Source organism: Hyla sarda, chromosome 6 (genome assembly GCF_029499605.1).
Source record: "Hyla sarda isolate aHylSar1 chromosome 6, aHylSar1.hap1, whole genome shotgun sequence".
Lineage (NCBI taxonomy): Eukaryota > Metazoa > Chordata > Amphibia > Anura > Hylidae > Hyla > Hyla sarda.
The window spans coordinates 246,942,303-246,966,899 of NC_079194.1; the positions used below are offsets into that span (position 1 = coordinate 246,942,303).

A 24,597-nucleotide genomic window follows, 5' to 3' on the forward strand; every position below is an offset into this window, starting at 1 on the left:
AGGTTCACTTAACCCCTTGTTACGTTCCCCGAGGGGTCTAGTTTCCAAAATGGTATGCCATGTGTTTTTTTTTTGCTGTCCTGGCACCATAGGGGCTTCCGAAATGCGGCATGCCCCCAGAGCAAAATTTGCTTTCAAAAAGCCAAATGTGACTCCTTCTCTTCTGAGACCTGTAGTGCGCCAGCAGAGCACTTTTCACCCCCATATGGGGTGTTTTCTGAATCGAGAGAAATTGGGTTTCAAATTTTGGGGGGTGTTTTCTGCTATTACCCTTTTTAAAAATGTAAAAATTTTAGGAAACCAAGCATTTTAGGTAAAAAAAAAAAAAATGTCACATATGCAAAAGTCGTGAAACACCTGTAGGGTATTAAGGTTCACATTACCCCTTGTTACGTTCCCCGAGGGGTCTAGTTTCTAAAATGGTATGCCATGTGTTTTTTTTTTGCTTTTCTGGCACCATTGGGGCTTCCTAAATGCGGCATGCCCCCAGAGCAAAATTTGCTTTCAAAAAGCCAAATGTGACTCCTTCTCTTCTGAGACCTGTAGTGCGCCAGCAGAGCACTTTTCATCCCCATATGGGGTGTTTTCTGAATCGGGAGAAATTGGGCTTAAAATTTGGGGGGTATTTTCTGCTATTACCCTTTTTAAAAATGTAAAAATTTTGGGAAACCAAGCATATTAGGTAAAAAAAAAAAAAATTTTTTACATATGCAAAAGTCGTGAAACACATGTAGGGTATTAAGGTTCACATTACCCCTTGTTACGTTCCCCAAGGGGTCTAGTTTCCAAAATGGTATGCCATGTGATTTTTTTTGCTGTTCTGGCACCATAGGGGCTTCCTAAATGCGGCATGCCCCCAGAGCAAAATTTGCTTTCAAAAAGCCAAATGTGACTCCTTCTCTTCTGAGACCTGTAGTGCGCCAGCAGAGCAATTTTCACCCCCATATGGGGTGTTTTCTGAATCGGGAGAAATTGGGTTTCAAATTTTGGGGGGTATTTTCTGCTATTACCCTTTTTAAAAATGTAAAATTTTTGGGAAACCAAGCATTTTAGGTAAAAAAAAAAAAATTTTTTTTACATATGCAAAAGTCGTGAAACACCTGTATGGTATTAAGGTTCACTTTACCCCTTGTTACGTTCCCTGAGGGGTCTAGTTTCCAAAATGGTATGCCATGTTTTTTTATTTGCTGTCCTGGCACCATAGGGGCTTCCTAAAGGTGACATGCCCCCCCAAAAACTCCTTCCCTTCTGAGCCCTCTACTGCGCCCACTGAACAATTAACATAGACATATGAGGTATGTGCTTACTCGATAGAAATTGGGTTTCAAATATAAGTAAACATTTTCTCCTTTTTATCCCTTGCAAAAATTCAAAAATTGGGTCTACAAGAACATGCGAATGTAAAAAATGAAGATTTTGAATTTTCTCCTTCACTTTGCTGCTATTCCTGTGAAACACCTAAAGACTTACTGAATGTCATTTTGAATACTTTGGGGGGTGCAGTTTTTATAATGGGGTCTTTTATGGGGTATTTCTAATATGAAGACCCTTCAAATCCACGTCAAACCTGAACTGGTCCATGAAAAATAGCGAGTTTGAAAATTTTGTGAAAAATTGTAAAATTGCTGCTGAACTTTGAAGCCCTCTGGTGTCTTCCAAAAGTAAAAACTCATCAATTGTATGATACAAACATAAAGTAGACATATTGTATAGGTGAACCCCAAAAAAAATTATTTTGAATATCCATTTTCCTTACAAGAAAAGAGCTTCAAAGTTAGAAAAATGCTAAATTTTCATTTTTTTCATCAAATTTGGGGATTTTTCACCAAGAAAGGATGCAAGATACCACAAAATTTTACCACTAAGTTAAAGTAGAATATGTCACGAAAAAACAATCTCGGAATCAGAATGATAACTAAAAGCATTCCAGAGTTATTAATGTTTGTGGTCAGAATTGCAAAAAATGCTCTGGTCCTTAAGGTGAAAAAGGGCTCGGTCCTTAAGGGGTTAAAGTTGTATATTAACAGTAAATTATGTAAATTGGTATAATTTTGATAGTATTAACCCACAGCATAAAGAAAACAAGGCACGTTTTTTCCGGGCTAATCGAGTCTCTGGTGACCCAATTGCCCGAAAAATAAGGGTGATCGATGCTGTTAGAGACAGCAGCAATCATCCTGAAGCATAGGAGTGAGGTGGCAGGAGAGTGACTGACCAATGACACATGGGGCGGCAGGGGGGTTAAAGCTCATTCCCCCACGCAAAACTACAAATCGTTTTGTAGTTTTGCAAGATCTTAGGGGCCACAGTTTGGAAATAACTGTACAGTGGTCTCTAAAGTGTGGCCCTCCAGATCTTGCAAAACTACGACACCCAGCATGACCAGACAGCCGTTTGCTGTCTGGGCATGCTGGGATTTGTAGTTTTGTAAGATCTAGAGGGCCATAGTTTGGAAATCACTGTGCAGCAGTCTCCAAACTGTGGCCCTCCATATCTTGCAAAACTACAACTCCCAGCATACTCGAGCAGCAAACGGCTGTCTGGGCATGCTGGGAGTTCTAGTTGTGTGCCTCCAGCTGTTGCAAAACTACAACTCCCAGCATGCCCTTTGGATGTAAGTACATGCTGGGAGTTATAGTTTTGCAACAGCTGGAGGCACACTGGTTGGAAAACACTAAGTTAGGTTCTGTTACCTAACTCAGTGCTTCCCAAACCATGTGCCTCCAGCTGTTGCAAAACTACAACTCCCAGCATGTACTGCCAGACGATGCATGCTGGGAGTTGAAGTTTTGCTATATCTGGAGGCACACTGGCGGGGAAACACTGAGTTAGTCTGTTAGCGAATTCTGTGTTTCTCCACCAGTGTGCCTCCAGCTGTGGCAAAACTACAAATCCCAGCATGCACGGTCTGTCAGTTCATGCTGAGGGTTGTAGTTTTGCAACAGCTGGAGGTTTGCCATACCCCCCCCCCTCCCCCATGTGAATGTAAATAAGAACTATTATTGCATCCGGGTCTGTCCCTATGCAAATTCCAAATTCAGGCCTCAAATGCGCACCGTGCTTTCTCCCTCTGGAGCCCTGTTGTATTTCAAGGCAACAGTTTAGTGCCACATATGGGGTATTTCAGTTCTCGGGAGAAATTGCAGTACAAATTTTGGGGGGCTTTTTATCCTTTTATCCCTTATGAAAAGGAAAAGTTGGGGGCTGCACCAGCATGTTAGTGTAAAAAAAAATTGATTTATTTTTTTACACTAACATGTTGGTGTTGCCCCATACTTTTCATTTTCACAAGAGGCAAAAGGAGAAAAAGACCCCCAAAATTACGTACGGAAATACCCCATATGTTGACGTAAAATGCTCTGCAGGTGCACAACAGGGCTCAGGAGTAAGAGCGCACCATGTACATTTGAGGCCCGATTTGCACAGGGGTGGCTGATAGTTACAGTGGTTCTGATATAAACACACAAAAAAAAAACACCCACATGTGTAACATGGGGTACAGTGAGCCTTTACACCCCACAGCTGTTTGACGAATTTTCATAAAATTTAGATGGGAAGATGAAAAATGTGATTTTTTTTCACTAAAATGCTGGTTTTACCCCAAATGTTTTATTTTCACAAGGGGTAATAGGAGAAAAAGCCACCCAAAATGTGTAATCCCATTTCCTCTGAGTAAGGAAATAGCCCATATGTGGACGTAAAGTGCTCTTCGGGCGCACTACAATGCTCAGAAGAGAAAGAGCAAAATTTGTTTTTTGGAGAGAGAATTTGTCTCGAATTAAAGGCCATGTGCATTTTCAAAGCCCCCATGCTGCCAGAACAGTGGACCCCCCCCCCCCAACATGTGACCTCATTTTGAAAACTTAACCCCTCAAGAAACATAACAAGGGGTGCAGTGAGCATTTACACCCCACAGATTTTTTGATCAGTGGTCCATGAAAATGAAAAATTTAATTTTTTATTTGCACAGCCCACTGTTCCAAAGATCTGTCAAACGCCAGAGGGGTGTAAATGCTCACTGCACCCCTTATTACATTCTGTGAGGGATGTAGTTTCCAAAATGGGGTGACATGTGGCAGAGTTCTACTGTTCTGGCACCATGGGGGCTTTGTAAACGCATATGGCCCCCCGACTTCAATTCCAACCAAATTCTCTCTCCAAAAAGCTTAATGGCGCTCCTACTCTTCTGAGCCCTGTGGTGCGCCGGTAAAGCACTTTACGTCCACATATGGGGACACTCAGAAAATATTGGGTTACACATTTTGGGGATCTTTTTCTCCTATAACCCTTTGTAAAAATAGAAAATTTGTGGTACCACCAGCATTTTAGTGAAAAAAAATCGAATTTTTCATTTTCACGTCCCACTTTAACGAAAGTTCGTCAATCACCTGTAGGGTGTTAAAGCTCAATATACCCCTTGTTACATTCCTTGAGGGCAGAAGTTTCCCACATAGTTGCCATGTTGTTGTTTTTTTTTATTTTTTTGCTGTTCTGGCACCATGGGGGGCTTCCTAAATGCCATATGCCCCCTAAAAACCATTTCAGCAAAATTTGCTCTCTCAAAAATTCCATTGTCGCTCCTTCTCTTCTGAGCCCTGTAGTGCGCTCGCAGGGCACTTTACAGCCACACATGAGGTATTTCCTTACTCAAATTAGGTTACAAATTTTGGTTGGCGTTTTCTCCTTTTATCCCACTTTGCTGCTATTCCTGTGAAACACGTAATGGGTTGACACACTTTCTGAATGTCATTTTGAATACTTTGAGGGTGTAGTTTTTATAATGGAGTCCATTTTAGGGTATTTCTAACATAAAAACCCTCAAATTCACTTCAAAACTGAACTGGTCCCTGAAAAATTCAGATTTTGAAATGTTTGTGGAAAATTGCTGCTAAACTTTGAAGCCCTCTAAGGTCTTCAAAAAGAAAAAACCTGTCAACTTTATGATGCAAATATAAAGTAGACATATTGGATATGTGAATCAATATATAATTTATTTGGCATGTCCATTTTCCTCTCAAGCAGAGAGCTTCAAAATTTGAAAAATGCTAAATTTTTTTATTTTTCATGAAATTTGGCAATTTTTCACCAATAAATGATGCAAGTATTGACGAAAATTTACCACTAACATAAAGTATAATATATTATGAAAAAACTAATTTGGAATAAAATTATAAGTAAAAGCATCCCGGAGCAATTAATGCTTAAAGTGACAGTGGTCAGATTAGCAAAAAATGCTCTGGTCCTTAAGGTCAAAATGTGCTTGGTCCCCAAGGGGTTAAAAAAATTATAATTTTTTGCACCAAAATTTGTACGTTTAAAAATGTCCTCTTCTGACCTCTATAACTCCTATTTTTCCATATACGAGGATGTGTGAGGGCTCATTTTTTGCGCCATGATCTGTAATTTTTATCGGTACCATTTTTATTTTGATGGGACTTCTTGATTGCTTTTTATATATTTTTTTTAGGGTATACAAACTGACCAAAAATATGCAATTTTGGACTTTGGTATTCTTTTTACGTAAACTCCATTGACCGTGCAATTTAATTAACATTATATTTTTATAGTTCAGACATTTACGCATGCAGCGATACCACATATGTTTATGTTTATTTATTTTTACGTAATTTTTTTTCATGGGAAATATAACATGTAATCTTTGATTTAATACACTGTTCAATGCTATCAGGCCAGACACACCCCATAGACAAATAAGGTGGCTGCATACAGCGAACCCTTGATGAAGGCGCAACCCACAGCCACAGTTGTTTTTTTAGAAAGTCCTAAGACACTACTATCAGCACTGCACTCCTTTATCTGGCTACCTTCTATCGGGAGCGCAGTACTATCACATTACCCCCTCCCTTGCCATCTTCCCAGCCGGTGTGAGGCTCAGAACTGCGCTCCATGCATTTTTACGTCAGCCCCTCCCCTCAGCTGTTCGAAGATTTCAGAACATACAACGAGGGGAGGGGCAATGCAGAGATGAGCAGAATGCAGTCCTGTACTTCCCTTGCCCTGTACACAGCTCCCTCCTCGCGGACACAGATAGCAGAGGGCCCCTGTGCAAAGAATGTGACTGCCCATCCCTCGCCCCATACACAGCTCTCTCCTCGACAGGGGCGAATACAGATAGCAGAGAGTCCCTGTGCAAAGAATGGGCTTACCCCCCTCCAAAAAAAAGGGTAAAAAAGTATGATGCCATAAAATTGCACTGCATTAGGTAGCATAGTTTCCCCACATTAGGTAGCAGTTACCACCTATTAGATAGCATAGTTTCCCCACATTAGGTAGCATAGTTTGCCCATATTAGGTTACATAGTTTCCTCACATTAGTTAGCATAGATTCCCCACATTAGGTAGCATTTTCCCAACATTAGGTAGCATAGTTTCCCCACATTAGGTAGCATAGTTTTCTCACATTAGGTAGCAGTTTTCTCACATTAGGTAGCATATATTCCCCACATTAGGTAGCAGTTTCCCCACATTAGGTAGCATAGCCCCCCCCCCCCCCCAACACACAGAGACACACACATAGACACACTTTTTTGGCCTGCAAAGCGCTTCTTCTCTCCGGCAGCGGCTTGACGAGTGACATCACTGGCATCCTCCTGTGCTGGTCTGCGGAGGACGTTACTTGCGCGATGTCCCTCGTCAGACCCGGATCGGCCAGCTGCACTCACTGTCTAAAGTGCAGGGCAGCGAGCCTCCTCACATGCTGGGCCCCTGTGCAGCCGTTTCAGCTGTATGCAATATGTTCACCCCTGCTCCTCACCCCTCCCTCAGGAGGAGGATGTAGATTTTCACAGCCCCACTACTAGACAGAGATTTTGATTGTGAAAATCTACATCCAGGAGTGGGGCTGTAAAAATCTCTACTTCTGGTTGTCACTGAGCCATTGTTCAAATTTACATCCAGGGGGCTGTGCACCTCCCTTGGCAGAAGAGGGATTCTTGCAAAAGAATATGGGGGAGTGGATTAAAACGTAGCTTTTACTCGTTATGCACTAAAACACACAAAATACATTGAGTATAAGTGTAGAAACAATGTAGGTAATAAAATTACCTTCCATTCGACGCAATATAGACAACTGTTAAAAACATAGATTTCTCATTGCTCATAGTCATATAGATAGAGTCATCTAAAACAATGCGTCTCCATATTTAGCCCGATGCGTTTCTGACAATACGTCAAATGTCTTCCTCAGGGGCATGAAAGGAGACAGTGACCTACATAAGATATAGATTATTGCATATACTTAATAGCAAAGAGATATTTATATATATCATGAACAAAAAACCAAGTGGCTCCTCTTTCTTTAGCCGGCCTTCCTTGGACTTGGCCTCCACCCCCACCCTCCTTGTCTCTTCTATCCTTCACTTCTAGGCATACCTTTTCTGCCCTTCGGGGCTCCCTGACTAGTGGGTCCATGGTGGAGCCTACGGGCCCCCTGTTACCTATCACAGATCACCCAGATTTCCCCCCCGGGAGCCTCGACTTGTGGGTTCTTAGGTGGGGACAAATCAAACCCTCTCCGTTTCACACATGTGCTCTCCTCCTCTGACTTACTCCCCCTCTCTGACATACGCCCTGATCTAGTCTCTCGTGTACGGGAGCCTTTTGAATATATACAGCTGTGCCACTTTTATACTACCATACGGCGTTCTACGCGCTTACACAGACCACTGGCACAGTTTGAACAGCTCTGTCTTCAGCCTCCCCTACCACCTCACACCATAGGCTTTCTCTATAGGATGCTACTATCCCGCTACTCCACTTCACTGCCTGCTTTTTGTGCTGCCTGGGAGTTGGAACTTAATACCCAATTCACACCTGAGCAATGGCGGAAATGCTTCTATCTGTCCCACAAGTCGGTTATTGCTAATAGAACACAAGAAACGAACTACAAGATCCTCTCCCGGTGGTACCGTACTCTGGAGCAGCTACACCGATGGTTCCCCTCTGTTTCTGAGAATTGCTGGCGATGTAACCTCTCAGTTGGCACCATTTTGCACATTTGGTGGGACTGTCCTTCTCTGCATCCCTTTTGGACTATGGTCCGCCAGGTTGTGGGTAGGATCACCGGTGTCGCTGTCCCGGACTCTCCTGAGGCCACTCTCTTATTTATGTTTGATATGTCCTCCCCTAGATATAAGAAGTCTCTCTTGCGATATTTACTGCAGGCGGCGAAGTCTGTTATTCCGCGTAAGTGGAGATCTACTGTCTCCCCCATGATTGGTGAATGGATAGCGGAGGTAAACTACTTCCAACGTATGGAGGAACTAATTGCCTTGACCCCTGCAGAGAACGATTGCTATACTAAAACTTGGTTTGACTGGCTGTCTTTCCAGTCTACTCCTGAATATCGTACTCTGCTTTCCCCTCAGACCCCAGTGGCTCCTGTTCCTGGCCCCTCTATCTCTACCTAACTTCTTATCTCTTTTGTTCTCTCTCATCTGTGGACTCCTAATTTTTTTCTCCCTTCCCTTGTCTTGTCCCCTTGTGTTTGTACCCTTGTGACCTTCTTGTGAACATCTTGTTACCTGGAATTTGCTATCAGTTTCCTTACTCATGTTGCGTAAGTGTCTGGCTGGACACGATTTGGTTAATGTCATTTGAATTTTCTCAGTTTGAGGTTTACTGGGATGCTTTATTGTGCCCTGCTCGGGAGTTTGGTGTTATGTAACTCCTAAACGTAGACTTGTTCTGCATCAGTATACTTGTACGGTGATTGTACTTTGTTTGTTTATTTGTTTTTATTTGAAACTGAATAAAACTTTAATTGGAAAAAAAAACAAAACAAGTGGCTGATACAGTAGCGACTTAGGTTATTAATGTACACGAAAGTTTATTGGCACAATAGACACTATCATGTGGTCCAGTCTGTAGACCTGTTAGGCTTCTGCGTCCACGCTCGTCTCATGCGCAAACCCGCGATGGCAGGGAGCCATGCAGTTGTGCCGGCTACTGTGCGCACGGAGAGGGATTCTCACAGCCCCCTGGACGTAGATTTTCACAGCTGACAAAATCTACGTCCAGGAGCGGTGCTGTAAGAATCTACGTCCCTCTTCCTGAGGGAGGGGTGAGGAGGGGCTGTGTACGGGGCGAGGGAGGTGCAGAACGGAGATTCCACTGCAGCAGAGTCCTGTTGAATTCAACTGGATTTTACTGCACTATGCACATGGCGGAATTTCCACGCCAGAGGTTTCTGGCGTGGAGAGTCTGAATTCCATGTCCGCAGAAAGAATTAACCTGTTCATTCTTTCTGCGGACTCCACACTGAATGCATAGTCGTACGGCACATTCCTGTGTAACCGGCAGTCTCCAGAATGTCCGCACAGAGATTTTCTGTGCCGACATTCCGAAGTGTGAACAGTGCAAAGATGTGGAGGATGAGGTGCAAAATTTTAAAATCCCTAGATTTTTAGGGTGGTATATGAAGTGACCAAAAATCTGGACTTTGGATTTTTTTATTTTTTCAGTATTATGCTTTTCACTGTGCAGTTTAATTAACATGATATTTTTATAGTTCAGACATTTCCACACTTAATATATTATTTTATTAAACTTTTTTTTATTTTTATTAAACTGATTTAAACTTTTATTAGGCAAGGGGCTCATTTAGATTCATAGTAACAGAGGCCCAGTCCTCAAATACTCCAACCCAAAAATGGATGTGAAATGGATATTAGGTGAAAATTTTATTTAATATTTAATAACACATATAGAAGAATCACCTATAAGCATTCAAATCAACAATCAATAAAAATATGTCATGTACATTAAGGATAAAATGACCCAAACATGAATAAATCCTATTAGAATAAAAAATGGATACTGCAATGCAAAGGTATGCTGGAGAGTAATAGGTTAAATTGGATAGCCAGTCCTAAATAACGTTAAAGTCTGGGGCAGTCTATTACAGAGAAAAAAAAATGATCTTATACATGCCAATGTTAAATCGCTCACCAACGTGCCAGTTAGTGTTAATGGTATGTAATTGCGCACACAGCTGGGAAGTCCTGATCGTCAGTTGTGCTGTAGCTGAGGTGGCTGCCCGCACTAAATGTTGCCGGTGCCGACCGCAGCTGATCTCTCCAATATCCCCCTCGGCACAGAGCATGTACAGCAATGGAGGCATTGGAATGGTGTCTGACATCACGGGTACACTGCAAAGTCTGCAGCTGAATTAATCAAAGCACTGGTTGCTGGATCAATCAAAGGTTGGAAGCAGTTATCGGAAGCGGTGAGGTGCTATGGCACTATGGCAATATTTAGCGGCTCTGTATGATTAAGTGCTCCATATAGGCGGGCTTAAAAATGTAAAAATAAAACAAAAAAACATGGGTTAGAACATGTGTGGACACATGCGTTCTAACCCCTTCTTCAGCAGCTGGCAAGCCACTGAAGAAGGGCTTAGAAAGCATATGTCCACACCCCGAAGTGCTTTATTTCATGTTTTTGGTTTTATTTTTATCTTTTTAAGCCTGCTTATATGGAGCATTTAATCGTACAGAACAAGATTGCCATACAGCCTCCTATCTACATTTGTACTGCTATTTGCATGGGACTGCCATCCTTGTTGCAAACTAGGAGTGAGGTTACATTGGAGTGAGTTCACATTGCATTTTGTTACTCACTCTGACCGCACCTCACTGCTTCCAATCACCACTTCCAATCAGCGCTTTGATTAATTCAGCTGTGGACTGTGCAGCGCACCTGTGACGTCAGACGCCATTCCAATGCCTCCATTGCTGTGCACGCTCTGTGCCGAGCGGGATATCGGAGAGATCAGCTGCGGTCGACACTGAGGCTCGATTGGGGCCGGCGACATTCAGTGCGGGCAGCCACCTCAACTACAGCACAACTGAGGATCAGAACTTCCCAGTTGTACGTGCTATTATGTACCATTAACACTAAATGGCACAGTGGTGACCAGTTTAACCTATTACTCTCCAGCTTACTTTTGCATTGCAGTATCCATTTTTTTTATTCTAATAGGATTTATTCATGTTTGGGTATATTTTTATTGATTGTATCCTTTGATATTTTAATGCTAATAGGTGTTTCTTTTATATGTGATATTAAATACAATTTTCACCTAATATCCACTGTACATCCATTTTTTTTGGTTAGAGTATTTGAGGACTGGGACTCTGTTACTATTTATACCTTTTCTCCACACCTGGGGGTACAGGTGTACCCAGTTAACCTTGTACTATTTTTGTTGTTACTATTTTTGTCCCTTTGTTATTTATTTAGATTTATTACTAAAATTCTTTATTATTTTTTTTCAATATTTTTAGTCTGCACGATTACATGCAATCTTTTGATTGTAAACACGGTTTACAGCTATGGCATATCAGTGTTATCGGCACTTTGCTTAGCTGAGGCTGCCTATATTTCCAGAGCAACGATCAGATGGCACAGAGGCTGAAAAGGACCTCTCAGTCATCTTCTCAGCTGATCGGAACCCTGCAATTGCCCTAAGAAAGTCCCGATCTGCCCTTCACCTGAACCGACTGGCACCATTAATTTTACTTTTGATGGCAGGAACTAAAGGGTAATTTTCAGGATGATGACCAGGTAGAACACATGTCATGCAGAGTTATAGGCATGGTTATTGCATAGAGAATTAAAGCATTTACTAAGGCTCAGAGTTCAGGGGAGATGACCGATACTTTTTTAAATGAGGCCAATGTATACTGAAAAATAAGACCAATATAGGCAGCAGTCATAAATTGCATTTTTTTCTCTTCTGGCTTAGCTAAAAAAATAGCAGTGGCAGTTTAAAAAAAAAAATAAACTGCCAAGTGTAATAGCAGCCTAAGGCTAAGTTCACACATCATTAAATTTACAGACATATTTTAGTCTCTGTGCACACTTATGTAAAAAAAAAAAATAATTAATAAAAAAAAAGAAAATTTTTTTACACTTATTTATTATTATTATTTTTTATTTTTTTTTGCCAATTACAGATAAAAATGCATATAAACAAAATTATGTTGGTAAATTATCCGATGTGTGAATTCCGCTGGCGGAATTCCGCCTGAAATGAAAGCCCAATACACTTCTATGGGATTCCGCACTCCCGTTGACACTTCAGAATTCCTGCTTGCGGAATAGCTGGATTTCCGATGTGTCAACGGGAATGAGGAATTCCATAGAAGTGTATTGGGCTTTCATTTCAGGTGGAATTCCCTGTGCGCTCCTAGCACTTACAGCATCAGTAATGCTAGGAGTGCACTGGGGGGAAAACAGCTAATGGCTGCTGCGGAGCTCTAGTATAGTAAAAACTCCTGCATCCCTCACAGCTGACAGAATCTGGAGGGATGCAGAACCTTACTTACTGTGTGCTCACTCCCGGCTGCTGTGCGCTCCTGCAGGAAGAGCGTCATTTGACTCTGCCTCTGGACTCATTGGTGTCCCAGCAGGTAAGGGAGCCCTAGTGGACAGCTTTTTTATTTAAGCCACGATTTCTATAAAAATTTAATAACATTTTCCGATGAAGTATATTAGAAAAGTAAATGTTTTGTCAAAGGACATAGCCCATTTTGGCATTAAGGACAAAGGAGATTTTGCAAATCTGACCTGTGTCACTTTATGCACTAATAACTCTAAGATGCTTTTACTTATCAGTCTGATTCCAAGATTGTTTTTTTCATGGCATATTCTACTTTAACACCTTAAGGACAAGGGCGTACCTGTACACCCTGGTCCCGCTCCCCTGGTCACGGGCTGACCCTGCGTCATAGCCGGGGGATCCTGGCGTTTAATGCCGGACCTCATCAATCGCGCTGATGCCCAGAATTAACCCCTTAGACGTGGCGATCAAAGTTGATAGCCGCGTCTAAAGTGAAAGCAAACGGTTCCCGGCAGCTCAGTCGGGCTATTCGGGACGACGGCATTGAAATTGCGGCATCCTGAACAGCTGAGAGGACAGGGGATGGTCCCTACCAGCCTCCATCTCCGTTCCTATCGGCGCTCTGCTGCTCCATGCCTGAGATCAAGGCTGGAGCAGCAGAGCGCCAATGACATTGATCAATGCTATGCTATGCTATGGCATAGCATTGAACAGTTTATGCAATTAGAAGATTAAAAAGACTAAAGAAATGGTGCAAATTTTTTTTTTTAAATTAATAAATGTGATTTAACCCCTTCCCTAATAAAAGTTTGAATCACCCGCCTTTTCCCTTAAAAAAAATATGTAAATAAAAATAAACATAATAATACCATATGTGGTATCGCCGCATGCGTAAATGTCCGAACTATAAAAATATAACATTGATTAAGCCACCCGCTCAATGGTGTATACGTAAAAAAATTCCAAAGTTTAAAATTGCATTTTTTTGGGTTATTTTGTATACCCTAGAAAAATTTATAAAAAGCGATCAAAAAGTCCCATAAACCAAAAAAAAAATGGTACAGATAAAAATTTTAGGTCACAGTGCAAAACATGATCCCTCATACATACCCCTGTATAAAGTTATAGTACCCGATGTAGGCTGGAAGTCATTCATTATTCCTATAATAAAGTAGAGAGAGATGTAGGTGGTAAAATAGGTCAAGGACTAGGTCCGAGCGTAAACAGTTCCTCCTGAGGCGGAAATACTGCCCCTTTGGTATTCCCCTTTTTAGGGGACCCGGGTGGCAGCTCTCCCACCTCAGTAGACTGTTCGTAGAGGTCTTTTTACGGTGTATAGTACTTTGTAAAGTCGCATCCTAATCCTTGCAGATTTTGACATCCAGGAAAAGAGCACTGTGAGAATACGATGCCTAACTTGCCAACTGACGGTAGCTGACAGCTGCATAAATAAACTAGAAAATAAAAATGTAAATACCCAAAACTAAACACACAGGTGTTTTATAAATGTATTTTCCTGGATTGGATAGACGGCAGTTGGTTAATTAGGAAGATTTCAATTTTCTCACCAAAATACTGTGTACCCAAAAAGAAAATTGCAATTTTCCCACCAACATGCATTGTACCCACATGTAGTATGTTGAACCAAAAGCATTTCAACGTAAAATGTGTGCCCTCGCCCACAAATAATGCTCTGCTTCTGCATCCAAATTTTTTTTGTTTGGTCCTAAACTGTTGCCTGGAACAGTGCTCGGGGGGGGGGGGGGGGGGGGGGGGGGGTTGGGAGAGCACTGTGCGCTTTTAAGGCCTAACTTGAAAACCAACAGTGCAAGCGATCCAGTGACTCATGTTTTGAAAAACACCCCAAGAGGTTTTATCACGAGTATTATTTGAAGAAATGGTTTCGTTTTTTGGGGTATACATTTTTGAAGTAAATGGTCAGTGGAAAGTATATTGGGGGAAAAATATTAAATAAAAACTGGGCCAAAGACAATAAATATGGTAAATTTTGGCCCCGCTCCTTCCTCTTCACCAAATATCAGGGCCTTTATCAGTACCTCCTGAACCTGGAGGAATGTTACTGTGTTGCCAGCCCTCCAGTACAATACAAAAGTGTTGTATATGGCCATCTTGGCCAACTACACCACAACCTTTTTGTACCATTCCCGGGTTTTGTGCATGGCGTTACATGGCTTAAGGACTTGATCCAAGAGATTAACTTCTTCCATGTACTGTATGTAAGCCATGATACAATCAGGCTTGAGGACCGTTATTGTGGTACCTCACACATGAACAGGGTGCTGCCATTACCTTTATGGTGGTCAGCATTAGGACTTCCCTCTTGCCCTTATATATGACCAGCAACATGTCACTAGTAACGGCCCTGCTGTTACCCCTAGTGATTGGGATGGTGACAGGATACGTTGGGAGGCCTCATTGGGTTTTCCGCACAGTGTCGCAAGCGGCAGTGGCTCTGGCGGAGAGGGACCTGAAGAGGGGGAGGCTGGTATAGAAGTTTTCAACGTACAGATGATAACTCTTATCCAGCAGTGGGTACATCATGTCCAACACAATTTTCCCGCTCACTCTCAGGATGGGGGAGGGCATTCTGGGGGTTCAATGCGGGAATTCCTCCCTTCATAAACTCTAAAGCAGAAAGTGTACTCGAAGGTACTTTTACACAGCTTGTAGAGTTTAATTCCATACCTTGCCCTCTTGCTAGGTTTGTACTGGCGAAACATGAGTCTCCCTTTGAAGCTGATCTATCGCAACCCTCCTTCTTGGGGACATAGGCCTCCAAAATGTACCCGAGACATGGCCTTACAGTAGAGTGGGACTTTGTAGAGACTATTCCCACTCCAGTATTGTCGAACACTCAGTTATTTAATTATGCACATGTTCTGCACGAGGACCCAAAAAGTCCTCATCTCAGCTGCACTGATGGGGGTCCATCCATTAGGCCTAGCTAGAAGGGATTCAGGGTGCTGGGTGAGAAATTGGTGGGCATACAGATTTGTTTCCTCCATTATCAGATTGACCAAGACCTCACTGAAAAAATTATTAAAGTAGTCAATCTCAGTGAAGCCAAACTCAAGAACCAGGGGCTCATAGTCCTCAGGGACAGTCAAGACAGGTTCACCTGTAGGGTGTACAGGAGGGCTTGACTGGTGGGCTAGTAAACTAGTATGTGCACCAGGGTCACTCATACTGGCATGGGTCACTGGGTCACTTTCATCTTTCATGGGGGGGGATTGTGGCCTTGCCTTGTGGCGGCGCCTTCTTGGGGCTCATCATCACTCAATAATGATGAGGATGGAGAGAAAAAAAGGAGGAAAGTGGGCTCTTCCTCCCCCTGACTGGCAGATTTGGAGTCGGAGAGCTTCAACTCTTATGCCTCCGCCGCCGAAAATACCCTGCCGACCAATTGAAATTTTTTTATGGGGTGGTATGTATGTATGTATGTGTGGTAACTTTATTGAAAATGTGTAGGTGTGGGGTGGTGAGATGCTTTTAACTTTTTCCCTAACCCCCCCCCCCCCCAGGGGTGTGGTCCTTCCACACAGCACAGGACTGCTGCTGGTGGCACTGACCAATAAGCCCCCAAAAAAGATGCAAACAAAAAAAAGCACCCACCTGAACCCCAAACAAAACGCTAATTAGTGACAACTCACTGCTCAGCAGTCAGGGCAGCCTGCACCAGGGGTACGGTCCGTCAACACAGCACAGGACTGCTGGTGGTGGCACGGACCGCAAACTCCCCAAAAAAGGTGCTAACAAAAAAAGCACCCACTTGAACCCAAAAAAATGCTGATCAGTGATAACTCACTGAACAGTGGTTAGGGCAGGCTGCACAGGGATATGGTCCATGCACACAGCACAGGACTGCTGGCACGGATCGAAAAGCCCCAAAAAGGTGCTAAAAAGCTAAAAAAAAAACGAAATGCTTATATCTCTGAAAAAACAACTGCATCCCCTGAAAAAACCACTGGTGATTTACTAACAGTGGCCAGCCGCTCTTTTATACCAAAGAGGGTCGGCCACAAATTTAGAAGAAAAAAAAAAAACATCTGCACCACAAAAAACACTGGGCGCAGACCACAGTACCCTAAAGTAGAGCTGCTGCAGACCCTCGGACCACTTTTGGGGGACAGCTGCAAATAAAAACAAAAAAATTATGACTTTTTGTTACGCCTAGCGCTCCGGGTCCCCGCTCCTCCCCGGAGCGCTCACGGCGTCTTTCTCCCTGCAGCGCCCCGGTCAGTCCCGCTGACCGGGAGCGCTGCACTGTCATGGCCGTTGGGGATGCGATTCGCACAGCGGGACGCGCCCGCTCGCGAATCGCATCCCAGGTCACTTACCCGTCCCGGTCCCCTGCTGTCATGTGCTGGCGCGCGCGGCTCCGCTCTCTAGGGCGCGCGCGCGCCAGCTCTCTGAGACTTAAAGGGCCAGTGCACCAATGATTGGTGCCTGGCCCAATTAGCTTAATTGGCTTCCATCTGCTCCCTGCCTTTATCTGACCTCCTCCCATGCACTCCCTGGCCGGATCTTGTTGCCTTGTGCCAGTGAAAGCGTTTAGTGTGTCCAAAGCCTGTGTACCTGAACTTCTGCTACCCATCCTGACTACGAACCTTGCCGCCTGCCCCCGACCTTCTGCTACGTCTGACCTTGCCTCTGCCTAGTCCTTCTGTTCCACGCCTTCTCAGCAGTCAGCGAGGTAGAGCCGTTGCTAGTGGATACGACCTGGTTGCTACTGCCGCAGCAAGACCATCCCGCTTTGCGGCGGGCTCTGGTGAATACCAGTAGCCTCTTAGAACCGGTCCACTAGCACGGTCCACGCCAATCCCTCGCTGACACAGAGGATCCACTACCTGGAAGCCGAATCGTGACACTTTTTTTACACTCCCAACACTCCCCCTGCCTGCACTAACACTCTCTCTGACAGGTAATGTGCTGGATGGCAGAAAACTGGCACAGTTTGCGACCGATGAGGGGGGGGGGGGGGTCAAAGATCAGAGAGCATGTCCAGGGGGCTGGTACAATGTCCACCACCCCTAAATGGATGAGGATTGTCCACTGATCATTCTTTAATTCCGGGTCAGTGGTGAATGCCCCGGAAACGCTGCAATTCGCCGGTCCGAATTGACCGTTGAATTGCGTCAATTGCCGACAAGTGGGGGTTTCAGGACCCCCTAGGTGATATGCAGGGATGGCTGCTGATATCCCTTTCTGATCCCCGCCCAGCACACAGCAGTGACCAGAAATCCGGAGGGCGTACAGGTACGCCCTTCGTCCTTAAGTCACATGACGCAAGGGCGTAGCTGTACTCCCTCTGTCTGCAAGTAGTTAAGGGGTTAATCGAAAAATAGAAAAAAGGGTGTAATTCAAACTTTTATTAGGAAGGGGCTTATTTACATTTATTAACATTTTCTTTACACATTTTATTCACTTTTTTATAGTCCTCCATATAGTACTCACTATTACATGCAATCATAGTACAGCACTGATCAGTGTTATCGGTGCTCCATTATTACAGGCTATAGAGGTTGCTTGCAGTATTGGAACACTGATCTGACTGGCTGTTGGGACGGAGGCAGGTAGTGACTCCCCGTCCCTCTATATAGCTGATTCGGACTCCACATTTCATGTGCTGTCTTGTTAAATGTTATTGTATCTTTATATCTTTATATGAAAAACATGACATTTCTTATTCCTAATGATTTTCTTAAACATTTATTATGTTAAGAGTATCTGTTTGTGATAGGATTGTTTCAATTTACAATGTTCTTTTTGTTTTCGTTAAAAAAAAGTTACATTTGACAGTATTTAGTTTTTTAATCAAAAACTTTTTGATTAAACTACAGTATAAATATTTTTGTTTCATTCTTATTTTGCATTTTCTTGTAATTAATCTAGTCCAAATCGCAAAAGTCAGGTTAGGTTTTAATGCAACCTCAGATCCTCTTTTTCCATTATCTGATAATGGTAAAAGGGGATGAGAAGGAGAGGGAAGAAATGGCAAAAGGGGATCAGAGGAATGAAGGGGGAATAATGGCACAAGGGGATTAGAGGGAGGGAAGATAATGGCACAAGGGGAATAAGATGGAGGGGGGATAATGGCAAAAGGGGATTAGAGGGAGGAGGGAATAATGGCACAAGGGGATCAGAGGGAGCTTAGAATAATCTTTGATGGCACAAAAACAAGCCCAAGTATTGCATTAGAAAGGTAAGCACACTCTATTATGAAAATAAGTACTTTTATTTTGTTATTTTGTCTGCGGGTACCCCCCGCGCGTAAATTCTTCGGTATACTTTTACCCTTTGGGGGTACAGTCACAAAAAAAGGTTAAAAAGCACTGGTCTGTAGAAAATCGTCTGTCAGCGCATACATTTTTTTTAAATGCTAAACAAAAAAAAAAATACAGGCGTCAAATAGCTATAAAAACCCAGAAATAATTTTTCATGTAATAATGTGCACAATAAAAGTCACTGTATAAAAAACAGCCTTAATTCCAACATTGAAAGTAGAGACTCTATTAAAAAAAAGTTTTTTTTATTCCTATCTTAAAGCCATTTTTTTTTAATTATGAGTAAACTTACCCTTATAATGTGTGAACATAGCCTTAGTTTAAATACAATGATGGTTTTTAAGATTTTGCTTCACTGCAGTTTAGTATGATTGCATATTGGCCCTCATTTACTAAGAAAATCGGGTTGTAAGTCTATCTTGCTTTCTTACCCGACTGCTTTTTTTCCCCTGGTATTTATTATTATGTCGCATCCTGTTTGTCGCACGTGGGTTTTGTTGGTTTTGGTTTCCAACTCCTCTGAGCTGTCGGGAAAAAATCCACAACAATACAACAAATTCGGGTTGGAAACCTTAATAAATACGTGGGAAAGCTCAGAAATGTCGGGTAACGCCCCTTTTTCGGGTTTGGGAGAATCCACATCGGGTCCGTCGGGAAAAAATGTCGCATGGTGTCGCAGACTGGCGCACGATGTCTGCGACATGGCGCAGACAAAGATGCAACAAAAAAACCCGACAAAAGAGGTCGGGTTTAGAATAGTAAATGAGGGCCATTGTTTACATAAATTCCAGACAATCTCATTGACTTTTTTTTTTTTGTTTTTTAGGTTGGAGAGGAATGGTATGAAAATTGCCAGGAGTGTAAATGTACAAATACTGGTGAAATAGCATGTCAACCAACTGCTTGTAATGAATCAGAGCCAATAACATGTAATCAGCCAGGATATCAAGTCATGAAGATTGCAGATCCAGCGAATCCTTGCTGTTTAATTAACCAATGTTGTAAGTACATGATAAAATGCTGACCATCATTGGTCATTAACCCTTTAATGACGTAACCTGTTTTGACCTTTATGCCAGTTTTTTTCTGCCTTTTTTTTTGGAAAACTGCCACTGAAATTTTTGAGTCAAACAAATAAATGGAAACGTAAAAGAAGGGCTTAAGAAATGTTCACATGTCGGAATGTCCACGCGGAAAATCTCAGTGCCGACATTCCTCAAACTGAGAAAAATAATGATTAGCACAGAAAAATTCAACAGAACTCTGTTGCAGCGGAAATTCAACGTGTGACATGTCTTTGGCTGTCCAGGCATCCTGGGAGTTGTAGTTTTGCAACATCTGGAGGCACCCTGGTTGGGAAACACAGTTTTAGGCCAGTGTTTCCCAACCAGGGTGCCTCCAGATGTTGCAAGACTACAACTCACAGCATGCCTGGACAGCCTTTGGCCCCACCTTACTGTAAGGGCATGCTGGGAGTTGTAGTCCTGCAGCTGGGGGCAGGGGACAAGCTTCTCACTTGCCCACACATCTCCTGCACCACACAACTACAACTCCCAGCATGTCCTTACTGTAAGGGCATGCTGGCAGTTGTAGTCATGCGGGGCGGGAGATGTGTGAGCAGGTGATAATAAATGTACTAAACCATTTTTTTTTCTCATATCAGATCCGTGTATCCTGTGGACTCCTTCGGATTCGGTGGACTACTTCGATGACCAGCGTTTTTCTTTGTTTGATTTTAATAAAATGGTTAACGAGGGCTTGTGGGGGAGTGTTTTCTGTAATAAAAATGTTTTAAAACCTGTTGTGTTTTTTCCATATTTTACTTGACAGGCTTAGTAGTGGAAGCTGTCTTATAGACTGAGTCCATTACTAAGCTGGGCTTAGCGTTAGCCACAAAAACAGCTAACGCTAACCCCCAATTATTACCCCGGTACCCAACACCACAGGGGTGCCGGGAAGAGCCGGTACCAACAGACCCGGAGCGTCAAAAATGGTACTCCTGGGACTAGGCGGTAACAGACTAGCGTTATTTAGGCTGGGGAGGGCCAGTAACAATGGTCCTCGCCCACCCTGGTAACGTCAGGCTGTTACTGTTTGGTTGGTATTTGGCTGAGAATAAAAATAGGGGGGACCCTATGCGTTTTTTTCTAAATTAAATAATTAAATATTGAAAAAAAAACACATAGGGTCCCCCCCTATTTTTATTCTCAGCCAAATACCAACAGTAACAGCCTGACGTTACCAGGGTGGGCGAGGACTATTGTTACTGGCCCTTCCCAGCCTAAATAACGCCAGTCTGTTACTGCCTAGGCCCAGGAGCTCCATTTTTGACACTCCGGGCCTGTTTGTACCGACTCTGTTTGTTGGGTACCGGGGTAATAATTGGGGGTTAGCGCTAGCTGTTTTTGTGGCTAACGCTAAGCCCGGCATAGTAATGGACTCCGTCTGTGAGACAGCTTCCACTACTAAGCCTGTCCAGTAAAGTAAAAAAAAATACATAACAGGTTTAAAAAAAATTATATTACAAAAAACACTCCCCCACAAGCCCTCGTTAACCATTTTATTAACATCAAGCAAAGAAAAACGCTGGTCGTCGTAGTCCACCGAATCCGAAGGAGTCCACAGGATACACAGATCTGTAGAAGAAGTAACAAAAAAAAAAGAGTAAGTACATTTAGGGAGAAAAAACAATGTTAAAAAAATATAATAAACACACACACACACACACACACTAAACGTCGTTTACCACTATTCTGAGCCATGACTACAATTTAGTTATTGAATTATTTAGATGTGGTGAAAAAGCTAAAAAAAAAACTCAAAAACAAAAGATCCAGAAGGAAAACTAGCAGCCAAACCTATTCAGACAGCAGGAAAAAGGAACAGACAATTTTTTCTACTACATGAAGTAAATTTCCCACTTTTACCTACGTGTGCCAAATTTATTAACGCCATGCAACAATTTAGTAAATTTGTCGCACATAGTCAAAAATTAAGTAGAAAAAAACTGTGTAAAAAACAGACTACATAGTAAAAGATTAGTAAATGCCTCTCATAGTTTGTAAGTTCAACTTAAGCCAAATTTTCCATGCAACTTTTTTTTTTGTGCATAAACCCTCTGCAGCCATATGTTTGCTGGAAGTCAATAGAAAAACCCACTTGGTGATTTCTCCTTTGGCATTTTTTGGCTGAGTGGCAGTTTTTTAAAATGTCAGCTGGCTAAGACTATTGCCTTTTTATCTCTAAATCTTGGGATTCTTTCATCTATAGACTTTTAAGGTAGGTAAAATAAAAATGGTATTTTTGATCACTTTTATATGTGTAAAAAAGGCCATTCTGAAAGCAGTGAAAACACTGTCAAATGCAATTTCCACACAAATAAGAACATGCCAGACAAAATGCCAGAAAGAACTTTTTGTGGTGCTTTTGGTGGTGTTTATATTATATTTAAAAAAAAAAAGTTATGTGGAAACTTAGCCTTAATTTTACATACAGGATATAGTGTAGCTACAATAATACCCCTTATCCATATATTGGCTAAAGTCAGGCTGAATGCAAACACAGCACTTTAATCCTTTTTTCATAGTGTTTTTAATTGCTTTTTTTTTGAGTAGTCAGTAAATGTTAAAGGGGTACTCCACTGTAACACGTTTTCTTTTAAATCAACTGGTGCCAGAAAGTTAAACAGATTTGTAAATTACTTCTATTAAAAAATCTTAATCCTTCCAGTAACTATCAGCTGCTGTTATGGGGATTTGCTCCTACTCTGGACAGTTCCTAAAATGGACAGAGATGTTAGCAGAGAGCACTGTGGTCAGACAGAAAGGAAATTCAAGATTTTTTAAATAGAAGTAATTTACAAATCTAAAAACAAAAGGAAAAATAGCCAGCACAACAACCTAATACACAGGTGCCCGCTGCTGTGGCAAATACAAAATGTACAAAAAAGAAAGTTGCAACAGCACTCTTGGTCAAAAAATGGAGGCTCTTGGCGCACTTTTTGATCAAAATGTGTCCCCCCATCCACCACGCGGAGGTGGCCTCATATCGGATGGGACCCTAACATGATAACTCACCTCTGCTGTGCATGTTAGGGTCCCATCCGATATGAGGCCACCTCCGCGTGGTGGATGGGGGGACACATTTTGATCAAAAAGTGAGCTAAGAACCTCCATTTTTTTACCAAGAGTGCTGTTGCAACTTTCTTTTTTGTAATTTACAAATCTGTTTAACTTTCTGGCACCAGTTTATTTAAAAAAAAAAAGTTTTCCAGTTCAGTTGAGTACCCCTTTAAATCCAGATTTTTTTCTAATTGCGGCACTTTAACATTCATATCCTGGGTTGCAATGGGTAACGTAGAAACATAGAATGTGTCAGCAGATAAGAACCATTTTGCCTTTCTTGTCTGCCCAATAATCTGAATTCTATCAATAGCCCCTGGTCCTATTTTATATGAAGGGTAGCCTTATGCTTATCCCATGCATGTTTAAACTCCTTCACTGTATTTTCTTATTTTAAATATGCTCTCCTTCTTTACCATGTTGATTCCCTTTATGTATTTAAAAGTCTCTTTTATATCCCCTCTGTCTCTTTTTTCTTCCAAGCTATACATGTTAAGGTCTTTAACCTTTCCTGGTAAGTTTTATCCGGCAATCCATGCATTAGTTTAGTATCTTCTCTGAACTTTCTCTAGAGTATCTATATCCTTCTGGAGATACGGCCTCCAGTGCTGTGTACAATACTCCAAGTGAGGCCTCACCAGTGTTCTGTACAGCGGAATGAGCACTTCTCTTTTCCACTAGTTATACCTCTCCCTATACATCCAAGCATTCTGCTAGCGTTTCCTGCTGCCCTATTACATTGTTTTCCTACCTTTAAGTCTTCTGAAGTAATAACATTTTAACTCTTTCCTCTCCATGACAGATAATTATGTCATGAACAGGTATATGTTAACGCACAACAACATTTGTTGACATCATTTCACGCTAACCGTCTTGGAAGCGAGTGCAAGAGCTGTGCTCGCTTCAGATACAGTAAGATATAACTGCTATATGCAGCTAGGACTCACCTCTAATGCCGGGTAGCGGTGATCATGCCTATGCCAGGCATTAACCCTTTAGATCTCACGATCAAAGCTGATCCCGGGATCTAAAGGGCCAAAATTCTGGTGCCGGTGAATTCAGGGGGTTGATCAAGACCAACAGGGGTAATCACTGGGTCCCATTGAGCTTGATGATGGCCGAAGGGTCTCTACCTGCCTCCTGGTTATCCGATCGGTACTGCAGGAATACAGGCAGCCTCAGCATCCTGTATGAATGAAGTGCAGATAACACTGACCAATGCTATGCCTATGGCAATCGTAATAATGCATGTAATAGTCCCCAATTGATACAACATTTTTTATTACTGTGAATAAGTCTCCCCCAATGAAAGTTTAATTCACCCCCTATTCCCATAGATATTAAATAAAATAAAGTAAATTAAAACAAACCAACATATGTGGTATTGCTTAACACGGAAATGTCCCAACTATTAACCTGTTAAAAGGGTACTCCGCCCCTAGACATCTTATCCCTTATACAAAAGCCCACGTGGTCTCCCTGCTGCACCCAGCATTTGTTTAGAGCGTCAGAGCAGCGCAGGAGGCTAGTGGCGTCATGGCCACATCCTGCTCGTCATGGCTACACCCCTCGATGCAAGTCTATGGGATGGGGCGCCTTGGCCCGTGGCAAATGCCGGACACCAGCGATCTGGCCGATGCCTGGAAGCTCAGCAGAGCTGATCAGGATCATCAGGGGGAAATTACAATGTCAAGATCGGTTGAGAGGATGGCTGGAGGGCCCTTACCTGCCTTCATGTAGTCTGATCGGCTCTTCAAGGCTCCTGTCAGCTTTAGCAGGCTGGAGCAATGGAGTACCGATAACACTG

The 24,597-nt window shown here is 42.5% G+C and overlaps 1 protein-coding gene across 1 annotated transcript in view; it reads left to right on the forward strand.

Annotated features, from left to right (window-relative positions):
* Positions 1-24,597, forward strand: part of LOC130277496 (mucin-2-like) — a 307,722-nt gene that overhangs the window by 253,748 nt on the left and 29,377 nt on the right. Inside the window, exon 34 of the mRNA XM_056528171.1 lies at positions 19,496-19,670. Within this exon, the coding sequence (XP_056384146.1) occupies positions 19,496-19,670 (175 nt within the window). The remainder of the gene's footprint in view (positions 1-19,495; positions 19,671-24,597) is intronic.